This window comes from Labeo rohita, chromosome 21 (assembly GCF_022985175.1).
Source record: "Labeo rohita strain BAU-BD-2019 chromosome 21, IGBB_LRoh.1.0, whole genome shotgun sequence".
Lineage (NCBI taxonomy): Eukaryota > Metazoa > Chordata > Actinopteri > Cypriniformes > Cyprinidae > Labeo > Labeo rohita.
In genome coordinates, this window is record NC_066889.1 from 10,175,467 (window position 1) to 10,196,861 (window position 21,395).

General features: G+C 39.4%; 1 protein-coding gene across 1 annotated transcript in view; it reads left to right on the forward strand.

The window, feature by feature from the left end:
• LOC127152642 (collagen alpha-1(XXIII) chain) overlaps positions 1-21,395 on the forward strand; it is a 102,800-nt gene that overhangs the window by 67,204 nt on the left and 14,201 nt on the right. The window contains exons 3-9 of the mRNA XM_051093425.1: positions 2,812-2,847; positions 11,735-11,742; positions 12,329-12,355; positions 15,836-15,862; positions 15,964-15,990; positions 19,802-19,828; positions 19,997-20,023. Coding sequence (XP_050949382.1) covers positions 2,812-2,847; positions 11,735-11,742; positions 12,329-12,355; positions 15,836-15,862; positions 15,964-15,990; positions 19,802-19,828; positions 19,997-20,023 — 179 coding nt within the window. The remainder of the gene's footprint in view (positions 1-2,811; positions 2,848-11,734; positions 11,743-12,328; positions 12,356-15,835; positions 15,863-15,963; positions 15,991-19,801; positions 19,829-19,996; positions 20,024-21,395) is intronic.

Below are 21,395 nucleotides of genomic sequence, written 5' to 3' on the forward strand. Positions count from 1 at the left end.
AGGATTTAGAATGTATGTAAAAGTAATATCTGAAAGACGTCTTTCAGACGTTTGCAGATCAAGTGACATCTTTCAGATGTTTCCAGATCAAGTGACCTTTAACAGACATCTTGCAGACGTACATGTGCTATCTGGGTCTTCTCTACCGTGCCTAATGAAACGTAAGTCTCGCACATTTACAGAAAACAGCTTACTTTTGCAAACAGAGTCTTTGAGTCATTTACTCAACCAATTTACTCAACCGACAAGAGATTCTGCTTTGTTTGGACTGCTTTTGCTGGCGAAGCAAAAACAGACCTGATTATATTTGAGTATAAAATGTAAATATCTTAATATTTATTTCTTTGTTTGTTGAAATGTTTTATAAAAGCACTATAATCGTTCATGCTGCTGGTATCAGTTTGTAACATCTGCACGCACTATGCGTGTTATTGCTTAGATAAAAGTGCAGAAGAGCACACAATTAAGTCTGGATTTTGATGTAGCCTTTGATTAGATAAAGCACCACTAGTTGCTAATATAGGGGCCTTAGCGATTGCGAAACCTGTCACACAGACACAAGTTTATGTTTGTGACTGATGCATAAGGAGGCTTTTTTCAGAAGCATGCTGGAGGTTAGAGGATGAACCAGCGCATTTGTAGTTCATCTCTGAAGAGCTGTTAATAGTATCAAAAGGGCTTAACAGACAGTCTTTTGGATCAGACATCAGGGTTTACACTAAAATCTCTCTTCCATTTTTTCTTGTACTAAAAGAATTATTTTGTATACTTTTATTGATGCAGTTCTTTACATAAGAGTGTACTACAAATGATCAAGCACAAGTGCACTGGATTAGAGTAAGCTATAATTGTCCACAACCATGTTTATTCATCATTGCTTAATTGTTTATTTTGAGAAGTTTAAATTCTTCCTTTGTTTTGTAGACCAGCATGTTTTGGTCAATGGAGTTTGGGTTTTAATCTAAACTTGTTGATAAGCATTATTGTGGTTGCAATTAGGAGAACAGGAAGTTAGCTCTACCTCCAAGCATATTTGGCAAGGGTAATTTCAACAGTTAAAGATGCATAAGCTAAAAAACGCCTGACCCAGCTTTTCCCTGTGATAAATCTCCCACGCCCAGCTCATGCCCTGTGGAGGGGAGCCGGTCTTTATGCGAGACATTATAAGGGTGTTGGTATAGATTACCACAGATCATAGAGCAGAGTGTGCGAAATGTCTTCCATATGACACTCACATATTCAAAACCAGACATTACGGCTGTCAGTCATTCAGTTCATGAAGCATATTCACACAGACCGTCATTTCCATTTTCGTGTGAATCACCACTAAATATTTTGTTTGCAATAGTTTGCATGATATGATGACAAATATCTTACTCACCATGGCTGCAAACCTTGAGACTTCATAATATATTCAAGGTTTAGTTGAGTAATAAAATATATAAACTAATCTCATATGCCTCACCTTTTAACACAGGGCCTACAAAGGTTTGGTGTCGAGGTATGACTTTTTCCTACAAATAAAAGCTTGTGTGCATTAGAATGATTTAATTTCATCAAAGGAACAATGTGTACAGTATTATCTAAGGGAAAAACATCTTTATTGCACCCAGTTGTTTGGCAAATTGAGAAATGCCGTACTTTACTTACCAACAACTTGATCAATTTAATGCATAACATCCCAGTGGAGAAAATGAATCCAGAAGGTCTCAAGAGCTCTGCTCGTATAGATGAGACACAGAGCATCTATGAAAATGTCAGAAACAACTCACACACAGCTGAAAAATGAACACTTTTGGTCCACTATAGTTTATAGTTTGTCCATACTGTATGCTGCAAAGAAATGGAAAATACATGTGTTATCTTTAGGTCAGTGTACACCTAAATGTTGGGAGAAAAAAAAAAACTGTTCTTGGAGCATCACTGAAAGCAGAATTTAGCTCCAACCCTAATTAAACACAATTAAACCATCTAATAAAGGTCTTCAGACTCGCTAGTAACTTCCAGGCAAATGTGTTGGAGCTGGTTGAGACAAACTTCTCAGGATGTTGGCCTTCCAGGAGCTGGATTGGAGACCCTGGTCTAAACCTTTTAGAATTCAAATTGTAGTTCAATTATTCCAATGCACACAACCTTTGTAGCATTTTCCTGTAGCTCAAACAGTAGAGCATGGTCCAAATGCCTAAGTGTAATTCAACTTTTCTCAAAGCTTCCTTTTTTAGGATCTGCTAAATCCAGCCTTCCTCTGTTTTCTCTTGTTTCTGTTACTCTACTTTGTGAGAAGTCATTGTGTTTGTTTGGCTGGACCTATATGATGTCATTCTTGGCTACTATTATGCTGCAGAAAGGGGACTGCAAAGATTGTCTTTCCTCGTGTCTATCACAAGGCGTCTTTTCCCAGCTTTCTTATCTGGGAGGTGGATGCTCCCGGGGAAGTTTCCACCAGAACTATCAACCCAGCTTGTGGAAAAGGATGTGTTCCTCTCACATTAAGGAAGGGATCAGTGATAACTGCACAACCTGTTGCTAAAGACAAGAGTTTATATCACATACACAACTTAATAGGTCATATTTACCACTGCATGAAGGATTTTCAGAGTTCCCCACACAGATTTCGCTCATGTTCAAGTTGGTTAGATGCTTGGTTTGACAGTGGCCTCTGTGTATTGACAATAGATGGATGGATTTTCTTGCATGTGAAATTTCACTGAAATTTCTATCATTTGACCACAGCTGTAGTGGTAATCGACCAATCAAAATCAGGAAGTATTATTAAATATATACAATTCACACTCTGACCTCTGTTCACAGGTCCTCCAGGAAAACGGGGAAGAAAAGGCAACCCTGGTGAGTACCTGTACACGACAAACACATTTATACACATCCCAGAGTTAAAAAATGACCTGGGCCTAAATTACAGCAAAACAAATGCAAAGTGATTTTTAGCTGTTCTCCAGGATAAAGACTAAAGACTGTCTCTCATGTGTTCCAGACCTTTTATTTTTCATGTCATGTTTGATTTGTGTTTCTTTGAGGAGCTATTGCACAGATGGAAATGTCCGTTTACATTATGCGGTTGGGAAAAGCCTTTTCTCCGTGGTAGACACGTGGTGACGTTTCTATCACATTGATCAGGGGGGGGTTGAATAGAGGTGTTCTCCTTGTCTTCAGTCATTTTCCCAGCATGCTGTTTGTTTTACTGCTGATCTTCTAACCTCAGAAACCTGAGAGAGCTTTGAAGTTGACGACATCATGATCCAACAGGCAAAAATGATCAGAATTATGATGTAGCTGCATAAGTAGAGTGCTTAACCCAGACAGAATCAATGCCTCAGAAGTCATTTTAAGGGAGATGTACTTTGTCCACTCGCATTTGTGGACATATTATGCACTGCACATCATCTTATTGTACATTCTGTAGCTCATTTGAGTATTAGTATAGGCAAGGCCTTGCCCCCTGTGCCAAACTTGCCAGACAGAATTTTTTATATTTGACTAAAGTATTTTAAATCAACGCTGTTCTTGTACAGAGATTACCCACATTTGCAGTGGACACGGGTTCTGATTTATTTCTTCCATAGACATTTATAAAATAAATTATAAGTTTTAGACATTGAAACAAGCCAACAAGCTGTGTCTTCCCAGAAGTATTATCATATGCAGCAAATTTCACCTTGTCATTGAAAATAAATTGTAGTCTAGTGAGTATGTTTTCTGTGCAGCTTTCCCTATTTGGCTTTTTGTCTTGTGGAAAAATAAGTGGTCTGCCCACGATAATGGAACTATAAAATCAGATGCAGTTCCACACTATATATAATGTACTGTGCAAAAGTCTTAGGCCATTAGTATTTTCACCACCAAAAAATGGTCCATCTGGGATGACATGAAGAAATAGAAAAAACTGAGACTGATTAAATCCAGAAGAACTGTGGCAACGACTCCAAGACACTTAAAGAAACCTTCCTACAAAGCTACAGTACTGTGAACAGTTTTAGGCATTTGTGTAAAAATGCTGTAAAATAAGGATGCTTTTAAAAAAAATGTCATAAATAGATTTTATCTATTAACTTTTATTAGCTTTTGTCCTCGGTACACTTGCGCATACTTTATCATGTAGCTTTGTAGGTTGGTTTCTTCAAGCTTCTTGGAGATGTTGCCACATTTCTTCTGGATTAGTCTGTTTGTGTTATATACAGTATATAACGCAAATATCTAATCAGCCAATCGCTCAATGCATTTAAGCATGTAGACTTGGTCAAGACAATCTGCTGAAGCCTAACCGAGCATCAGAATGGAGAAGAAAGGTGATTTAGGTGACTTTGAACGTGGCATGTTTATTGGTGCCAGATTGGGAAAATGCCTGGTCTAATGAGTCAATATTTCTGCTGTGACATTTGAATAGTGGAGTCATAATTTAGTATAAACAACATGAAAGCATGGATACATCCTGTCTTGTATCAACGGTTTAGACTACACAGCCTACCTGAGTATATCCTTCCCTTTTTGACCACGATGTACCCATCTTGTGATGGCTACTTCCAGTAGGATAACATGTCACAAAGCGCAGATCATGTCATACTGGTTTCTCGAACATGACAATGAGTTCACTATACTCAAATGGCCTCCACATTCTCCAGATCTCAATCCAGTAGACCACCTTTGGTGGAATGGGAGATTTGCATCATGCAAAATCTATGAGGAATGTTTCCAAGTTTACCTTTCTGAATCTATGCCACGAGAAATGAAGGTTCTGAAGGCAAAAGGGGATTCGACCTGGTAGTAGCACATACCTAATAAAATAGTTTGTTATTAGACTGGTGCCTTATCTAATATAATATGTCCTCTTACGTAATATATTTATCCTATCTGTGAAATCTATTTTAAGAATATCTTCACCCATTTGAATACTTCTTGTCAGCTATGCCCGCGCTCATACCCCCGTCCTTAATGATCAGCCACTGCTTAAAGAAGTCAATTACTTTACGTACCTCAGCAGTGTCATAGACTCTGAATACCTTAGATAAGAACATCTCGTGTCAGACTGGAAAAGCATCTGCAACGATGCGATGGCTAATACCCATCTGGAGGTCAACGACCATCACTTTGCACAAGAATATCCGCCTCCTAAACTCAATTGCTATCCCGACAACCATCTACGCTAGTGAGACAAGGAAGTCATCTGCAAGGATCACTACACGGCTGAATGTTTTCAAAAAAGATGCTATTGTCGGATCTTAAAAATGTAATATCATGACTGAATCTCCAAGGAAGATGTTCATCACCTCATCACCATGTGGCCTTTGGCCGACACCGTCACCGGACGCCGCTTCTATTCGTAGGACCATCACGGGACTGCTTACTAAAGGACATCATACTATGTTGGCCTATCATGGGACGAAGCAGAAGCTGCGGCTGCCAATCAAGTCTGTTGGAAAACGCTTTGCGCCAATGCTCCAGCCAGCATGACAGAATCTCCAAAGAAGATGTTCATCACCTCCCCGCCATGTGGCCTTTGGTTTGCAGGACCATCACCGGACCACATACTAAAGACCACCACCATACTATCATTGATTCTATTGATGATCTACGGGCCTATCATGGGACGAAGCAGAACATGCAGCTGCCAATCAAGTCTGTTGAACATCCCTTGGCACCAATGTTGCAGCCAGCACAGGAGGAACTAAGTGCTAAGTATCACACATTAGTAGTATTAGTAGCAGTAGTATTCCCTGTAAACAAGCCTGCCCTGGCCCATTACGGGCCCACTTAAAACTAGCCTAAGGGTCCCCAGCAGGCTGCCAGCACAGGGCCACTGAGACTTTGCTCACTGCCTCACTTAGCCGCCAGGAAGCCCTCACTAGGCCCACACAGGGCCCACACTATTAATCTACAACAATAAATCTGTTTCACTATAAATAATTTTCAGCTACTATGACTTACGTCTTTGGGAAAAACAGTTATTATACATCTGAAATAGATGCAGTCACCACATAACTACTGTCTGTAATGTCAAAAATGTACAGTAGTCAAAGGGATTTCAAATCAATGGATTTATGAAAAACATGCATTCAGCTCAATACTGCTAATTTAACACTCTGAAAGGGGCTAGAAATTATCATAAAAATATAAAAAATAAAACAAATTAACATAAAAATAAAAAATACCAAATTATTACATTGACCTCTGCTGAAAATATGTTTTGGTGTGCTAAAGTATTCATTGGCAAAGCTCACTTCTTCCCCAAGGTCTCTCAACTAGTCAGCAGAAGGTGGTAGCGGTCCTTCGTCACCCCAGCTCACTTGCGCAACCACACCTTTATCTTACGCACAACTTCAGAATCACTTGGCTGAAACGAGCATTTTCAATCAGCTTCTGAAAAGCAAATAGGCCTATATCAGGGATCCTCATGAGATCCACTTTCCTGCAAAGTTTAGCTCCAGCTTTGATCAAACTCACCCACCTGTGATTTTCTAATGATCCTGAAGACATTGATTAGCATGCTCAGGTGTGTTTGATTAAGGTTAGAACTAAACTCTGCAGGAAAGTGGATCTCGCAAGCCAGATTTGAGGATCTCTAGCCTATAAGAAACAACAGATTTTGAAAAGGTCCCTTTTGGTTTGAACCATTCCAGTTCAATTGAGTGGCTAAAGAATGGCCAGTCAGTGTTGTTAGTATTTTCCTAGTTGCCTACACAAAACCTGCATGAGAACAAAGGTACAAAAGTTGCTCTGGGCTCGAACAGGCTGGCCCACACTGAGCCATCATGAGATTAATGTAGGCAGTCCGCTAGTGTTGGCTGCTCACAGAGAGCCCACGGTGAGCCTGTGGGCCTGTTTAGGTTTGGTGTGGGCTGGCCCTAGCCCACTGTGTCCACAAAAAGCCAGCATGGGCCTTGCAGTAAGATGTTTGCAGGGTTGTTGCATGCTACCTGCTAGGCAAAAGAACTGCCTTGTTAAAATTATATGGGGCTAGTTTATCTACTTCAAAGATATATAACCAGTCTTGTTTTATGAAATAGGCAAGCAGGGCCTAAAATTAACACTCACCAAGCGCCAAATGCGAGTAAAAATCGGAGCTGGTGAGTGTAACGGGGTCAGTGGCCAGTTGGTGGGTAAAACTTTTACGAAATATAACAATGCAAGGTAGTGACAACAGTCAGTTTTTAAAGAGATTCGCTGTTTCTGACGTAAGCGAATAACATAATCTTTTCCAAACACAAGATCATTGTGATTAGCTGTTCTGTGATAAGCGACAAGAGCGAATCAAATAATGGAATACAAACGGGCTGATAAGGTCAGAGCAGTGTGATGGCCAGCCTGTCCCTAGCCACGGTTCTAATAACTTTTACCTGAGAAAATATTGTTGCTTCTTTTTGGAGGATTAACTTTTTCCTTCTTTATTCTGTATTACCCGAGAATGTGGTGGCACAGTAGTAAAAACTGCCTGTTTTTGCAAAAAGAGTTTCATCGCCGGTAAAAACTAAATTTGGCTGGTAAACTTTATCACGTCACCGGCCATTGGCAGGTGTGGCAAAAAGTTAGTTTTAGGCCCTGTAGGCAAGTATGAACAGCCATCCAAGAACAGCTTCCCAACAGCTTCCTAAAGTTCTTTCCTTCTGGGAGGTCCATCTCTGCTTTTACCTGGAGTTGTGAACATATCATCATATTCAGAACATGTAATTGTCTTGCAAACCAGGCTTGAATGCAATCTTTTACACTTGCAAAATGTATTGTGCAGCTCTGTTTACTGACATCTCTGGTCTATTAAACCGCTTTTATAGTCCCTCTGATGCAATATAAAGTGGATTGTTCTGTATCTGGAAACCTTATGCGTAACGCAACAGCCTATTTCTGATTAATTATTGGGTGGGTGGTGGCAGTAAATAAGGGAGATGTTTTTCTCTGCCATAGAGCTGCTGCTCTGGTGGTCTAGTACATTCAGTGGCAGACTCACTATATTCATCTTCAGATTTACTGTCGTGTTCATGCATTTTATCATGCAAGATAAGTACTAATGGACCAAATTCATCAAATCATGCTCGGCATGCAGAGACTGGAAGTAATCCCAAAGCAGATATGACGCGCTAACTGCATGACAACAAGAACAGACTCCATGTACGCTCTATATATACACCGATTTTCAAACACATTGTCAGAATAGAAAAACTGTCTTTGTTCTGTGTGTGATGACTTTGGCTGGTTAATCGGAGGACTGACAACCTCCAAAACACACAGTCTGCTGTCCATAAAAAGCTACTCTCCTGCCACAGGGCTCTGGGTGACCTGAACTTGACACAGTGGGAACCTCCTTTCCTCTATTCACCATGACAGAGATGGATCAAATCTCCCTCATGGATGTGTGATTGACAAAAATGCACTCTTATCACCACAGCCATTTGTAGGAGTATCACTTTTTTATTTGGCTCTCTGATCCTGGACGGGGAAGATCTGGATCCTCCCAGCACCGCTTGTGTCTCCAGATCCATTCAATGTCACATTCCACTCCTACTATAACATCCCTTAGGCATCAGTACGGAAAGACGGAAATGGCTGTCTTGTGCATTAGGTTCATTGCGCTGATCAAGAGCTGTGTGGCACAGGAAATAACAACCCAGATGTCTACTTGTGATGCTTTTGACACTCCATAAAGGCTTACTGTAGAAGCTTGACCTTACCATGAACTTCTGCGTTTTCCATCAAGAGCACGATTCGGCTTTGTCAGTATATACCGCATGGTTTTGTATAGCAGAAATCACTTGCCAGTAAATCAAAACTGATCATGGTAGATTGCAGACCACCACATAAATAAGAGCAACTTATTTCACAAGAATGTTCTTTTGGACACCAGCATCGTTCCCACACTACTGAAATGTTTTGGATTTCACTCTTGCTTGAATTCATTAAGGATTCTCTAGATTCACAGACTGTTGAATCTGTTGAGTCAGCACCAAATAAGCTTGTTAAGATGTATTTCTGTAGAGTTTGTAAACATTTTGGCCTTCTAAGTGCAAATATCTTCAACACAGAGCCTCCCACTATGTGTAAAGCTCAACTAGAGAACACACTGTTGTTATTTTTATAACTCAGAAGACTTAAAGGGATAGTCCACCCAAAAATTAAAATGACCCCCTGATTTACTTACCCTTAAGCCATCCTAGGTTTTTACGACTTCCTTGTTTTAGACGAATCCAGTTGGAGTTACATTAAAAATGGCAGTAGATTTTGGTTGAGATTTTTAAGTAAAATGAAGTGCATCCATCCATCATAGAAAGCTCAGGGGGGTTAATAAAGGCCTTCTAAAGCAAAGTGATGCATTTAAGTAAGAAAAATATCCATGCTTCAAATTTTATAAACTGCTAGCTTCAGCTAACTGTCATATGTGTGTTCATGAGAGAATGGCGTTCCTGTGGATGGTGTAGGATGTAGGCGTGGCATAAGCTAAACACGGAAGCACAAACGGAGAGAGCAAAACAAATCACCAGTTACGAATTAGAACTACAAAACAAGGATTTGTAACGGAAATTGTTGGAGGATTTTCGATATAAGCCAAGACAAGACTTATATATTATTCTCACTGCCTGCGTTCTGTCATCCACTGGAACGCCACTCTCTTGTGAATGTGTGTATAACAGTTACAGTGCCTTGCAAAAAGTATTCATACCCCTTCATTTTTTTTCACACTTCGTTATATTGCTGCCTTATGTTAAACTGCTTCAAATTACTTTTTTCCGCACCAGTCTACACTCCATACACCGTTATAACAAAGCAAAATCAGATTTGTCACAACTTCTGAAATAAGTATACGTTTTCACACCCTTAACTCAGTACTTAGCTGAGGCATCTTTACAGTCTCAAGTCTTTTTTGGGTATGATGCGACAAGCTTCATACTTCTGCATTTGGCAATTATCTGCTATTCTTCTCCTTACCTCTTCACCTCGCCCTGTCAGCTTGAATGGGGGCAGACACACATTTTCAGGTTTCTCCAGGAATTTTTTTATTGGGTTCAAGTCCAGGCTGTGGCTGGGCAACTCAGAGACATTCACAGAGTTGTCTATAAGCCACTCTTGCTGTGTGCTTAGGGTCATTGTCCTATTGGAAGGTGAACCTTCTGAGCTTTCCATTAAAGTCCCTCAGTCCCTGTCGCTGTAAAAACAGGATGAGGCTGCTACCAGCACACTTTACTTTTGGGATGGTACTTTCCAGGTGATGAGCAGTGCCTGGTTTACTTCATACAAAATGTTTGGAATTAAGGTTCATCAGACCAGAAAATCTTGCTTCTCATTTTTTTTTTTTTTTTTTTTGCAAATTCCAAGTGTATTTTCATGTCTTCACAGGGGAGAGGATTGAGTCTTGCCACACCATCATAAAGCCCAGATGGAGTGTTGTAGTGATATTTGTCCTTCTGTAGGTTTCTATTTCCATATATGATCATGGAGCTCAATTAGTGACTATCAGGATCTTTTTCACTACTCTAACCAAAGCCCTTCTCCATCAATTGCTCAGTTTGTCCAGGAGGCCAGCTTTAGAAAGAGTCCTGGTTGTTTCAAACTTCTATTAAGGGTAACAGAAACTACATGGTTCTGTGAACCTACAATGCAGCGGATTTTTTTCTGAACTCCTCCTCAGATCTGTGCCTTGACACAATCCTGTCTCTGAGTGCTACAGGCACTTTCTTTTTTCCTCAGGGCTTGGTTTTTGCCACAAGTTAACTTCACTCGAAGTGTAGTAACATCTACCAGCAATATGAACGCTCCTAAGCTAAATTTCAACTGTCCCAGATAAGGGTATGAATACTTATGCGATGGAATCTTAAATTTGCAAACATGTTAAAAACCTGTTTTTTGCTTTGCCATTATGGTGTATGGAGTGTAGATTGATGTGGGACAAAAAAAAAAAATTAAAGCAGTTTAACATAAGGCAGCAATGTAACAAAATGGGATATGAATACTTTCCCAAGTCACTGTAGCTCTCGTTTCATATATTTTAAAATTTTAATGGAATTTTCAAAGCTAAATTTTCATGATCCTTCAGAAATCATTGTCATATGTAGTTTTGGTGTTTAGGAACTTATCATTTTCAATGTTGAAAACAGATGTGATGCTTTATATTTTTGTGCAAAACATGATACATTTTAACAATATATATGTCTTTACTGTAATTTTTGATCAGTTTTTGCATCCACGTTTTTTCCTGATGCCTTTTTGGGTCAAGGCAAGTAAATATCTGAACTGCTGATCCATTCAAATACCTAAAATTAATCCCTGCACTTCTGGTTGTTCATTCCAGTTGGCGCTGCTCGGAGGTGTTCCACCTATTCACTTCTTTTAATCACACACAGACCTTTGCCAAATCTGGAAAAGTAGAAAAGTAAAAAAGTGGAAAAGAAACAAGGGTCAAAAAGAAAGTAGAAAGTAGAAAAGAAACAAGGCTCCATTTTAATCTGTGCTGCCATCTTTTGATTGAGCAATACTATGAGCCAGAACCAGGTTTCTTCTTGTGCAGATACAGCATAGAATGCTGTTTATATGTACACACTGACCTCATCAATTCTGGCATCTAAACAGATATGCATGGACATGATTTTACTTCATGTTAACAGACAGTAATGAGACTGCAGATTAATCATTGTATTATTTATTATTATATCATTAATGTCTTGCACATGATTACTCTTCAGTGCAACAAATAGTTGTGACTGTTACATACAATTGTTTGTTTTTCTTTGTGTTTCAGGAATTCCAGTAAGTGCTCCGTTATCACTAAGGCTTTAATTCAGAACAAATGTGAGTTGGTCTGGAGGTGGGCAGATACAGCATGGCATGAATCCGTGTTGGCTTTGCAACCTTGATATAGACGGCAAAATGAGGTGAGATAAGAAGGAATGGAGGATATATGCTCCAGGAGACAGTTTCTGAATTGATCGCACTCCATTTTTCACTGTCTGGCATCCACCCTGACCGCCTGTATCCTAATAACCAGGCATGCCTTTAAAAAAAATCCAGCAGCTGATTCAAATCTCTTCGTGCCTTCACACAGAATGCATAGTAAACACAAGTACATGTTGAAATGTATGTGTACAATCCTCCTTATCATAGTAACAACGCAGCAGCAAAACAGCTTTAATTGCTGTGGTTGCGTAACATTTCTAAACATGAGCAGAAAGCCACAATAATAAAGGAGAAGAGTGTGTAAACATGTATGGTTGCCCCAAACACGTTCCATTTTTATGAGCTGTTTGTCTTTTAAGCCGTGTTTATCTATTGCAAATGTTTTTATGTTTTGTACTGTTGTAATGTTTGTTTTTTTTTCTTTATTAAATCCTAACAGGGCACTCCAGGACGAGATGGCTACCCGGTAATTGTCACTCCAGTTATACACTCACTAATCAACTGATCACATCTGCTCTAACATCAAGCTCACACAGGACTTGGGGTCTCATGTAGACCTCAGCTGATAGGCAGTGTTAAGTGTCATAGTGCGCCACCTGCTGGAAATATTAGAAATTATAATTAAAAAATTAAATAACCAAACAAGGTTTTTGGGTTTAAAGAACAATAGCATTAAGTCAACTGACATTAAAACTCATTTAATTTATTCATAAACCTGCTGATGCCATTTGGATTAGGCTTAAACTACCAGATGAGACCTTGGGTGAAAGTACCGTTAGCCAACTATGGTTGCAAGTTACCAACATCGTTCAACGATTTGGCATTTCCTGAAATAGTTCCAACAAACATTTGCAGACAGCATCGCAAATTTGTGTGGTTGGATGCTGTGCTTAAGCAAAATAAGTAAGCTAACATGTAGTACAATCTATATACTTCATTCCATACATATGCAATATATATAATACATATATTAGTTTAAGAGAATTACAGTAATATGACATTTTAATTCATCAGATGCCCATTTTCCATAAGCTGGTATGATTCTATAGCAGTGGTTCCCAACCACGTTCCTGGAGGCCCCCTAACACTGCATATTTTGTATCTCTCCTTTGTCTGACACACCCATTTCAGGTTATGGAGTCTCTACTAATGAGCTGATGATCTGAATCAGGTGTGTTTGATTAAGGAGACATGGAAAACATGCAGTGTTGGGGGGCCTCCAGGAACATGGTTGGGAACCACTGTTCTATAGGGTATTCATGAAATGTCTGTTTACTTTGGGTAAAAGGAAACAAAGGGGAACGCCTGGGTGAGATAAGCAAACCTGCAAAATAGCAGAATATAGCAAATGAGTCCTCAGATGTTATGTTTGTTATTTACAGCAATAATCTATCTTTAACAGTATTTCTAACCCATGGTGTATGAATGCCGGATGTGCAACAAAGCAGTAACTTGGTAGTTTGTTTCTCCAATGCTACATTGTACTATAGTGGTTAATTAGCAAGTTACATTGTTGTATGGGAAACACAATCCAGATCTCTTATTTCTTTTAATCAAGCTTGTCTTTTACTTTGTGCTTAAAGTTTGAGTAAATCAAGTGTTAAACTGATTCTGTTGAGGTTAGACAGGTCAAGATCCATCAATATAATTTTTTCCCACAAAGGTTTTCATATGGTATATACACCGATCAGGCATAGCATTATGACCACTGACAGGTGAAATGAATAGCATTGATTATCTCTTCATCACAGCACCTGTTAGTGGGTGGGATACATTAGGCAGCAAGTAAACATTTTGTCCTCAAAAGTGATGCGTTAGGCTTTAAGCGTAAGGATTTGAGCAAGTTTGACAAGGGCCAAATTGTTATGGCTAGACGACTGGGTAAGAGTATCTCCAAAACTGCAGCTCTCGTGGGGTGTTCCCAGTCTGCGATGGTCAGTATCTATCAAAAGTGTTCCAAGGAAGGAACAGTGGTGAACCAGCAACAGGGTCATGGCTCATTGTTGGGAAGTGAAGGCTAGTCCGTTTTGTCTGAGCTAATGTAGCTCAAATTACTCAAGAAGTTGCTCAAGAAGTTAATGCTGGTTCTGATGGAAAGATGTCAGAATACACAGTGCATCACAGTTTGTTGTGTATGAGGCTGCATAGTCACAGATCAGTCTGGGTGCCCATGCTGACCCCTGTCCAGTGCAGAAAGTGCCAACAGTGGGCACGTGAGCATCAGAACTTGACCACGGACCAATGGAAGAAGGTTGCTTGGTCTGATGAATCACGTTTTCTTTTACATCACGTGGATGGCCGGGTGCGTGTGCGTCGCTTACCTGGGAAACACATGGCACCAGGATGCACTATGGGGAGAAGGCAATCTGGCGAAGACAGTGTGATGGTTTGGGCAATGTTCTCCTGGGAAACCTTGGGTCCTGGCATCCATGTGGATGTTACTTTGACACGTACCAGCTTCCTAAGCATTGTTGCAGACCATGTACACCCTTTCATGAAAACAGTATTCCTTGGTGGCTTTGGCCTCTTTCAGCAGTATAATGCGGCCTGTCACAAAGCAAAAGTGGTTCAGGAATGGTTTGAGGAGCACCACAACGAGTTTGAGGTGTTGCTTCCAAATTCCCCAGATCTCAGTCCAGTCAAGCATCTTTGGGATGTGTTGATCAAACAAGTATAATCCATGGAGGCCCCACCTCACACGACTGCACACATACCTTCACACTTTCAGGGGTCTAGTGGAGTCCATGCCTCCTGTTTTGGCAGCAAAAGGGGGACCAACAGAATATTATGAAGGTGGTCATAATGTTATGCCTGGTCGGTGTATGATGGGACATATAATTGTATGCATATATAATGTATTACACAGGTATCTGTATGCATATCCTATTTATTAAACCTCAAACCTCAGATTAGCTCAACGTAGATAAGTTAATCACATCAAATCTTCTTGTAAATAGAGTTATATTCTCATTTGTTTTTAAAAACAATAGTTATTCTCAACATTTTTAACCTCTACACCTACACAGCTCTTACAGAACAGAGAGTTATTGTTCTTTCCAATAGCTTTGCTTTTAAAAGAGGCATTAGTTGCGTGAAGCCTCCCTGACAGGCCATTGCGATCCAGATGCGATCAGTTGCATGCGTTGGCAGCCTCCGCTCCGCATAAAGATCAACTGGGAAATATAGCCCTGTGTGAAGTCTCTCCAAGCATAACAAGAGTGCTGTTCCAAACTGAACCGTGTGCTGGACTGCACCACATGTGGCTCTTACCGGATTTCCAACTGCACTCAGAACCATCACCATACAAGTCATCCATTTCATCTACATCATGCTGAATAGACTGACATGTGCAGCCCCTGCAAGCTCTCCTGTCACTTGTCCATTATGAAAGTACAAGCACACCATACCAGACTAAGACAGACAGCTCTATAGTCTGCATTTTCTGACTGTGTTGGTTTTATATTGCGTAATTTTTTTTTAGATCTACACTGTTTTTCATTTATTATGACCTTTTGGTCTAAAGGTTTTCCAATTAGAAAGCGTTCACATTTTTTTATTTTAGTTAAGTACACTGGCTTATATTTTTCACAGGTCAGCGACTTCAAGTGCACAGACCCCTTTCAGCACCTTCAGTGCTGTGGACAGCGACTTCCTGTCCTTTAGTCTGAGCTTACTGAAGCCAGTGATGACAGACTAAACTTTTTCTGCAGGGGTCCACTAATTAATATTACAGAAATATAATATTTTAAGAATCCATCAAAGCTATTTTCATCAAAACGTCTAAACTCAATCTTACAGTGACATGACAGACTTCTCTCTGGTGTTGTATGCCAGACATCTCTAGTCATTTAGTCTGCTTAAACTCCGCTCCCCTTCTTCTGTCACAATGTACAAGCATATGATTGTCCTGAAATAACCATTAAAACTCTTTTTCTGTCTCCTTTAGGGTCCAATGGGTATGGATGGTAAGCCTGTAAGTACAACACCAATCGTTTAATTCTAGTCATTTGTAGGGATGTATATTTATTGCTGCGCAGCAACACGCTGCTCACTCTAATTTCTCTTTTTTTATAGGGACCTCCAGGTCCAAACGGCAGTCAGGTAGGTTTTTTCCATCACTTCAGTCTGAAAGAGACTGTATTATTGTGTTTTGTGTAATTCTGTCATGAACTCATAGGCCAGTTTGTAATAAATCTTAGATTTTAAACAAAGCCATAACTGAAACATCTGGTATAAACCAACCCAACTCCTGGTTTGAACAACACAGGTAAACTTCAGTCCATCACCTCATTCATAAGAGAGTGATGCTGGAAAGTAGTGTTTAGATCTTATTCCTCGGGTTACTTCAGGGGCCAGTTGCGCAAGCTGTGCGCAAGATAAAAAGCATAGCTGTGGTGCAGTCGGTGCCAAGTTACAATTTATGCACTACTAAATAATACATTTAGCTGAAATGTAACTCTATGTATAAAATAATCATTTACAAAAACCACATTAAAGATTTCAACTTTCATTATAAAATGTTTTCATGTTAGTATTTATTATTTATTTATTACATATACAGATTACATAGTTAAAGACACAAATCAATGTATTTCATAATTATGTATTGTTTTTTAAGTATTTATTACTATTAAAAATTACAACAATAACAAGAAAGGCTTAAATGCATAGCACTGTATGCAAATTTGAAGGCTGCTCATTGGATTAATGAAGGTAAACATATTTTTATTTTAATCATATAATACTACATATTACAAAGAACTTGCAACTTACTAGGGTTCTGCCTTAAGAATAAATGGTACAACCAAAATCAAAGGGATACTTCACCCAAAAATGAAAATTGTCATCATTTACTCACCCTCATGTTGTTCCAAACCAGTATGGTGAACTTTAAAAGACTTGTTAAACCAAACAAGATGGAAACTATTGACTTCAAATGTATTTAACTCCTTCCCCACCATTAACAGAATTTTCTGTCATTTATGAGACAAGACTTCCCCGCTAATTAACAGAATTTTCTGGCTTTGCATCTTTTCATTGGTGTACGGTAGGACTATTATGCATCTTCTGAAAGAATATTAAAAGTCTGGATCAAAACACGACGAAGAAGCAGAAACAAGCAATATGTAAAACGTAAAATAACGTGATCATCAAGCATTAAACAGTATATAAATCAAATCTGCCCATTGTTAACAAATGAAATGTTGATCTAGGAAGTTGTATAGGACCATGCAAGCTTTGGAAGTGTTGATGGAAGCAATCTATTCCATCAATGTTTTGATCATTGTTCTGTAACTGATTTAAACATAGTCATTTACAAAAACACAAATTTCTCAGCTTTTTGTTCAAAATGTTGCCTTTTTCATGAAACTTACCCACATTTAAGTGTTTTTAAAAAAAGACTGCATGAAGGAATTTTGTTAAAGTGGTCATATGATGCGATTTCATGTTTTCCTTTGTCTTTGGAGTTTTACAAGCTGTTCATGCATATATAAGGTCTGTAAAGTTGCAAAGATTAAAGTCTCAAACCCAAAGAGATATTCTTTATAAAAGTTAAGACTCAGCCACACCCTCCTAAAACGGTTCATTCAAACACACCCCCACATGTCTACATCACAGTGTGGGAAGATTTGCATAACACCGCCCAAATGTATACGCAAACAAAGAAGGCATAACGTTTATTCTGGCTGCAGTATTGTTGCAGCCGTCGCCATGTTGTGGAGACGCTGTGCGTTTCGTTGAGAAAGCGAAAGTAACTTTGTTTGGCATTCCAAATGAGTACACAACTAGAAATCAGTGGTTAAGTTACATTAACAACACTGTTCCAGAACAGTACAACGCAAATATTCAAGTAGGTGCAGCGCAATTTACGAAGTACTGTTTCCTGAACCTGGGAGAGTAGCCTACAATGCCCGCTGTGCACACTATAAAGTGGGGCAATGCCAACTTTGCAAAAACAGTCTGGCGCTTCTGACTCACAGCCTGTAAGTACATTTTCATATTTAAAGAATTTGCTACTGGCTATTCAAACCCGAGTTTTGAGCAGTGCTTGTTTGTTGTTTTTGCGATCACAAATCCAGACATGGTGTTATGTTTACACAGCGCTACACAACACAACGCGTAAAAAGACATTTTGCGTCATTATATTCAGTAATTATGTCTTCACTGGTTGCAACAAATGCCTTATTTATAATGGGTTTTGTTGTTTTTGTCTTGTTGTGCTGGGACACAGCATCACAACATGGTTAGGGGCGTAACATTTCCGTCACATGATTGGAGGTATTCGGCCAATCACAACGCACTGAATAACTGGCTAATCAGAGCATGCAGCACTTTTCAGAACGATGAGCTTTGTAAAAATTGACGTATTTTCTGAAAGGTGGGGCAGAGAGGAGCAACAATAATGTTCAGTAGTACATGGAAAACAATGTGTTTTTTGAACCTCAAACTGTGTAAACACATTGTATTACACAAAATAATGTTCTTTTTAGCAACATCATATGACACCTTTAAACTTCTGTGAAAATGCTCAAATATGCTGTTTGGAACAACATGAAGATAAACAAAATGATGAGATAATTTTAATTTTTGGTTTTAGTTTGAGTTGGTTACAAACTTACTAGCAGTTACTAAAAACTCTGCACTATGGCTGGTGCAACCCTATCCATGTCTTTGGCCCTCCTCTTATACCCGTGTATGTGTTTACATGGGGGAGGCCAGCAGGGCCTCAGTGTCACTGTGTGGGACAAATGAAGTGGTCAATGCCTCTTTTAAAACCCATTTGAAGGGTAAACATTGGAGCAATTAATTGCTCAGAACTGCACACGAGTCGGGAGAAGCACATCATCGAAAGACCAACAGCTTTTGCCAATTACGTTAAAGTTTAGAGTCACTGGTTGTTTTCTTGCTGAAAGTGGAAGGGCACTTAAGTTGAGTGTTTACTTGAAGGACCACTGGAGATTAAAGAAAGAGGGGCGAGTTTTTGACTGGGCACAGATGAAACAAGAAGATCTGCATAAACAACTTTACATAACAGGAGAGATGTACATCTCAACTTTATGTAAATGTTCTCCATCTGTGTGTTGAAATCAGTATCATCTAATGTAGCTTCTCCATCACAATCAATGCATCAGAGGATGAAATCAAATGATTGGGTCCAACAATAACACCCTCCAATCTATTCCATATTTTACGGCATACCGTGGCAATCTATAACAATAAAACTCCAATCCGCCTTTGAAATATAAACATGACAAAAACTCGTCCAAGATTCCTGCTATACTGTAACATTTTGTTATACCCACAAATCCATGTTTTGATCTCAAGTCAACATTAAGTGCACTTGGGGAAAGACTCTCATGTTTAACATACTTTAAAAAATACCACAACTCCACTGTACTGCTTTCGGTGATGAAGCTCACACTTATGAAACAGCACACAAAATTACAGCGTTTGAAAAGCTGCAGTGAACACAACACCGCAGAGTACGATGGAACTGTGATAATCAGAATGTGTCTTGTTGCTTTTGCGGTCTTAAGCGAAGTTTCCTGCATGGACAGCAGAGCTGAGTAAAACCAGAATAATATGATCTGTTCCCTCAAACCAGCTGTCCACTCATGAAATAAGAGCTCTTGTGTAAAATTATATGCAGGAATCTTTGTTGTCGTCAGGAATGGAATGTCATAACATTGTTTTATCTTTATTTTTCTATATCTTTCTTTTCTTATTTTGTGATATATTGGTTTTCATTTACTCAACCATTCATTCAAACACTCAGATTTAACCACTAAAACATCTGCCAGTCATTTTTGAGGGTGTAAGAGGTGTGACTTGTGGTTTGAAATGGAAATAGCATGGGTTGTTAAGAACAATTTTTAATCTGTCACTTTGAATCTCTCTCTTCTTCTGCCAGGGAATGCCAGGGCTGAAAGGAGATAAGGTATATTCGCCCCACAATACATTCCAACATGATAAATGTGCAATTTCTGAAGCCATCAAGGCATAAGAATGATAGTTTTGCTCTAACAGAAGCATGCCAAGCTTGTTACTCTATTAGATTCAAAGAATCTTATTCATAAGTAAGAGCTAAGAGTTGCTTTCTCCACAGGGTGACCAGGGAGACATGGGTCCCAGGGTGAGTGTCACAAATATCTAAAATAGTACTTAGTCTCTACAGAAGTCTTGCATTGATCTGAGGATGCCCCTTGACCTAGAAGTCAATTAAAGCCATTTCCTTCCAGATGGCAGGGCTTGGTTGCTAGCAGTTTTACATTTCGCTGTTAATAGAAGTAAAATCTTTATCTGTTAAACTAATTCAAATTACAATCTCAATGTGGTATCCATCACTGTACCCCTGCCTCCACCAAGCCTGTTTTCTCCTCATCCACGGGGAAAAACCGTGAGCCTTGACAAATCAGGAATCCGCCAGCGAAGATCGCACCACTTTTCTATCTATATCTACTTGAACTATCATTTAAATCATTTGGCTCCCTATGCTTCTTTTCCACCATACCTCATGACCATTCAGCACAATTAGAAACATGTGCTTTGGCTGCTCTCTTTCTTTATGTTAAGAACATGTGTTGTATGCGCTACACTGTTTTTGCTTTACGCCATCAGTCTGACAGTAGAAAAATGAACCAAATCACTGAGAGTGGTGACATGAGCAGTCAGGAAAAGGAAAACAGCCTCTCCCATGGGCCGTGTTCCTCTTTTCGTGTGGATGTAAGAGCCAAATTAGCGCTTTTTCAACTGCAGTTAAGCAGGAGGACTATGACCCCTTGGAATCCATTAAAGCTCTCGTGGGACAAGGGCCCCTTGACCTGGAAGTCGATTAAAGCTGTGTTTCCTTCCAGATGGCATGACTTGGGTTTGTAGTGCAGGTGGATAGTTGACCTTACGCTTACTCCTGACTTGTGACTTTTGCCCTTTGCCCAGACACAGAAGAGGCAGATCAGACTCACAAAGTAGTCTTTGTGGCATCTGAGAAGAATATTTTGCAAAGTCCTGTGCAGAGTTGTGCCCAGTTCAGAATTTAATTGCGAATGCTGTTTAAATTCCAGTTTGATTCCTGATTTTGGATTGAAGAATTTTGGCAAGAGAAACTTTGAAAGTTGACTTGACAAAGTCTTGTGTAAAGTTCTGGGAAAACACCAGAACAGCAAACTAAAAAATAGCATGGCAATATCTTAGGAACCATGAAGAGCCGTTTTCTGCTGACGAGGCAGAAATGTAGCTTAACCATTCTGTGGTTGTTGTCTGCGGGATTTCAGTACAGTCCCTGCAGAGCAAGTTTTTGTGCACAAACACATAAAACCCTTGACAATCTGTGAGAAAGGAAAATCGTGAAAAATTTTCTCTTGGGAGAAAGTAGCCTTTCTCTGTGAATCCGTTGCAGACCTATCTAACCACAACTCTAAACATAAACCTCATCTCCATGTGCTCCCATTGAAAGTTAATCATATCCAGAAGGTGTATTTGGGCTTGGTTTCTTAAAACAGAAGAAT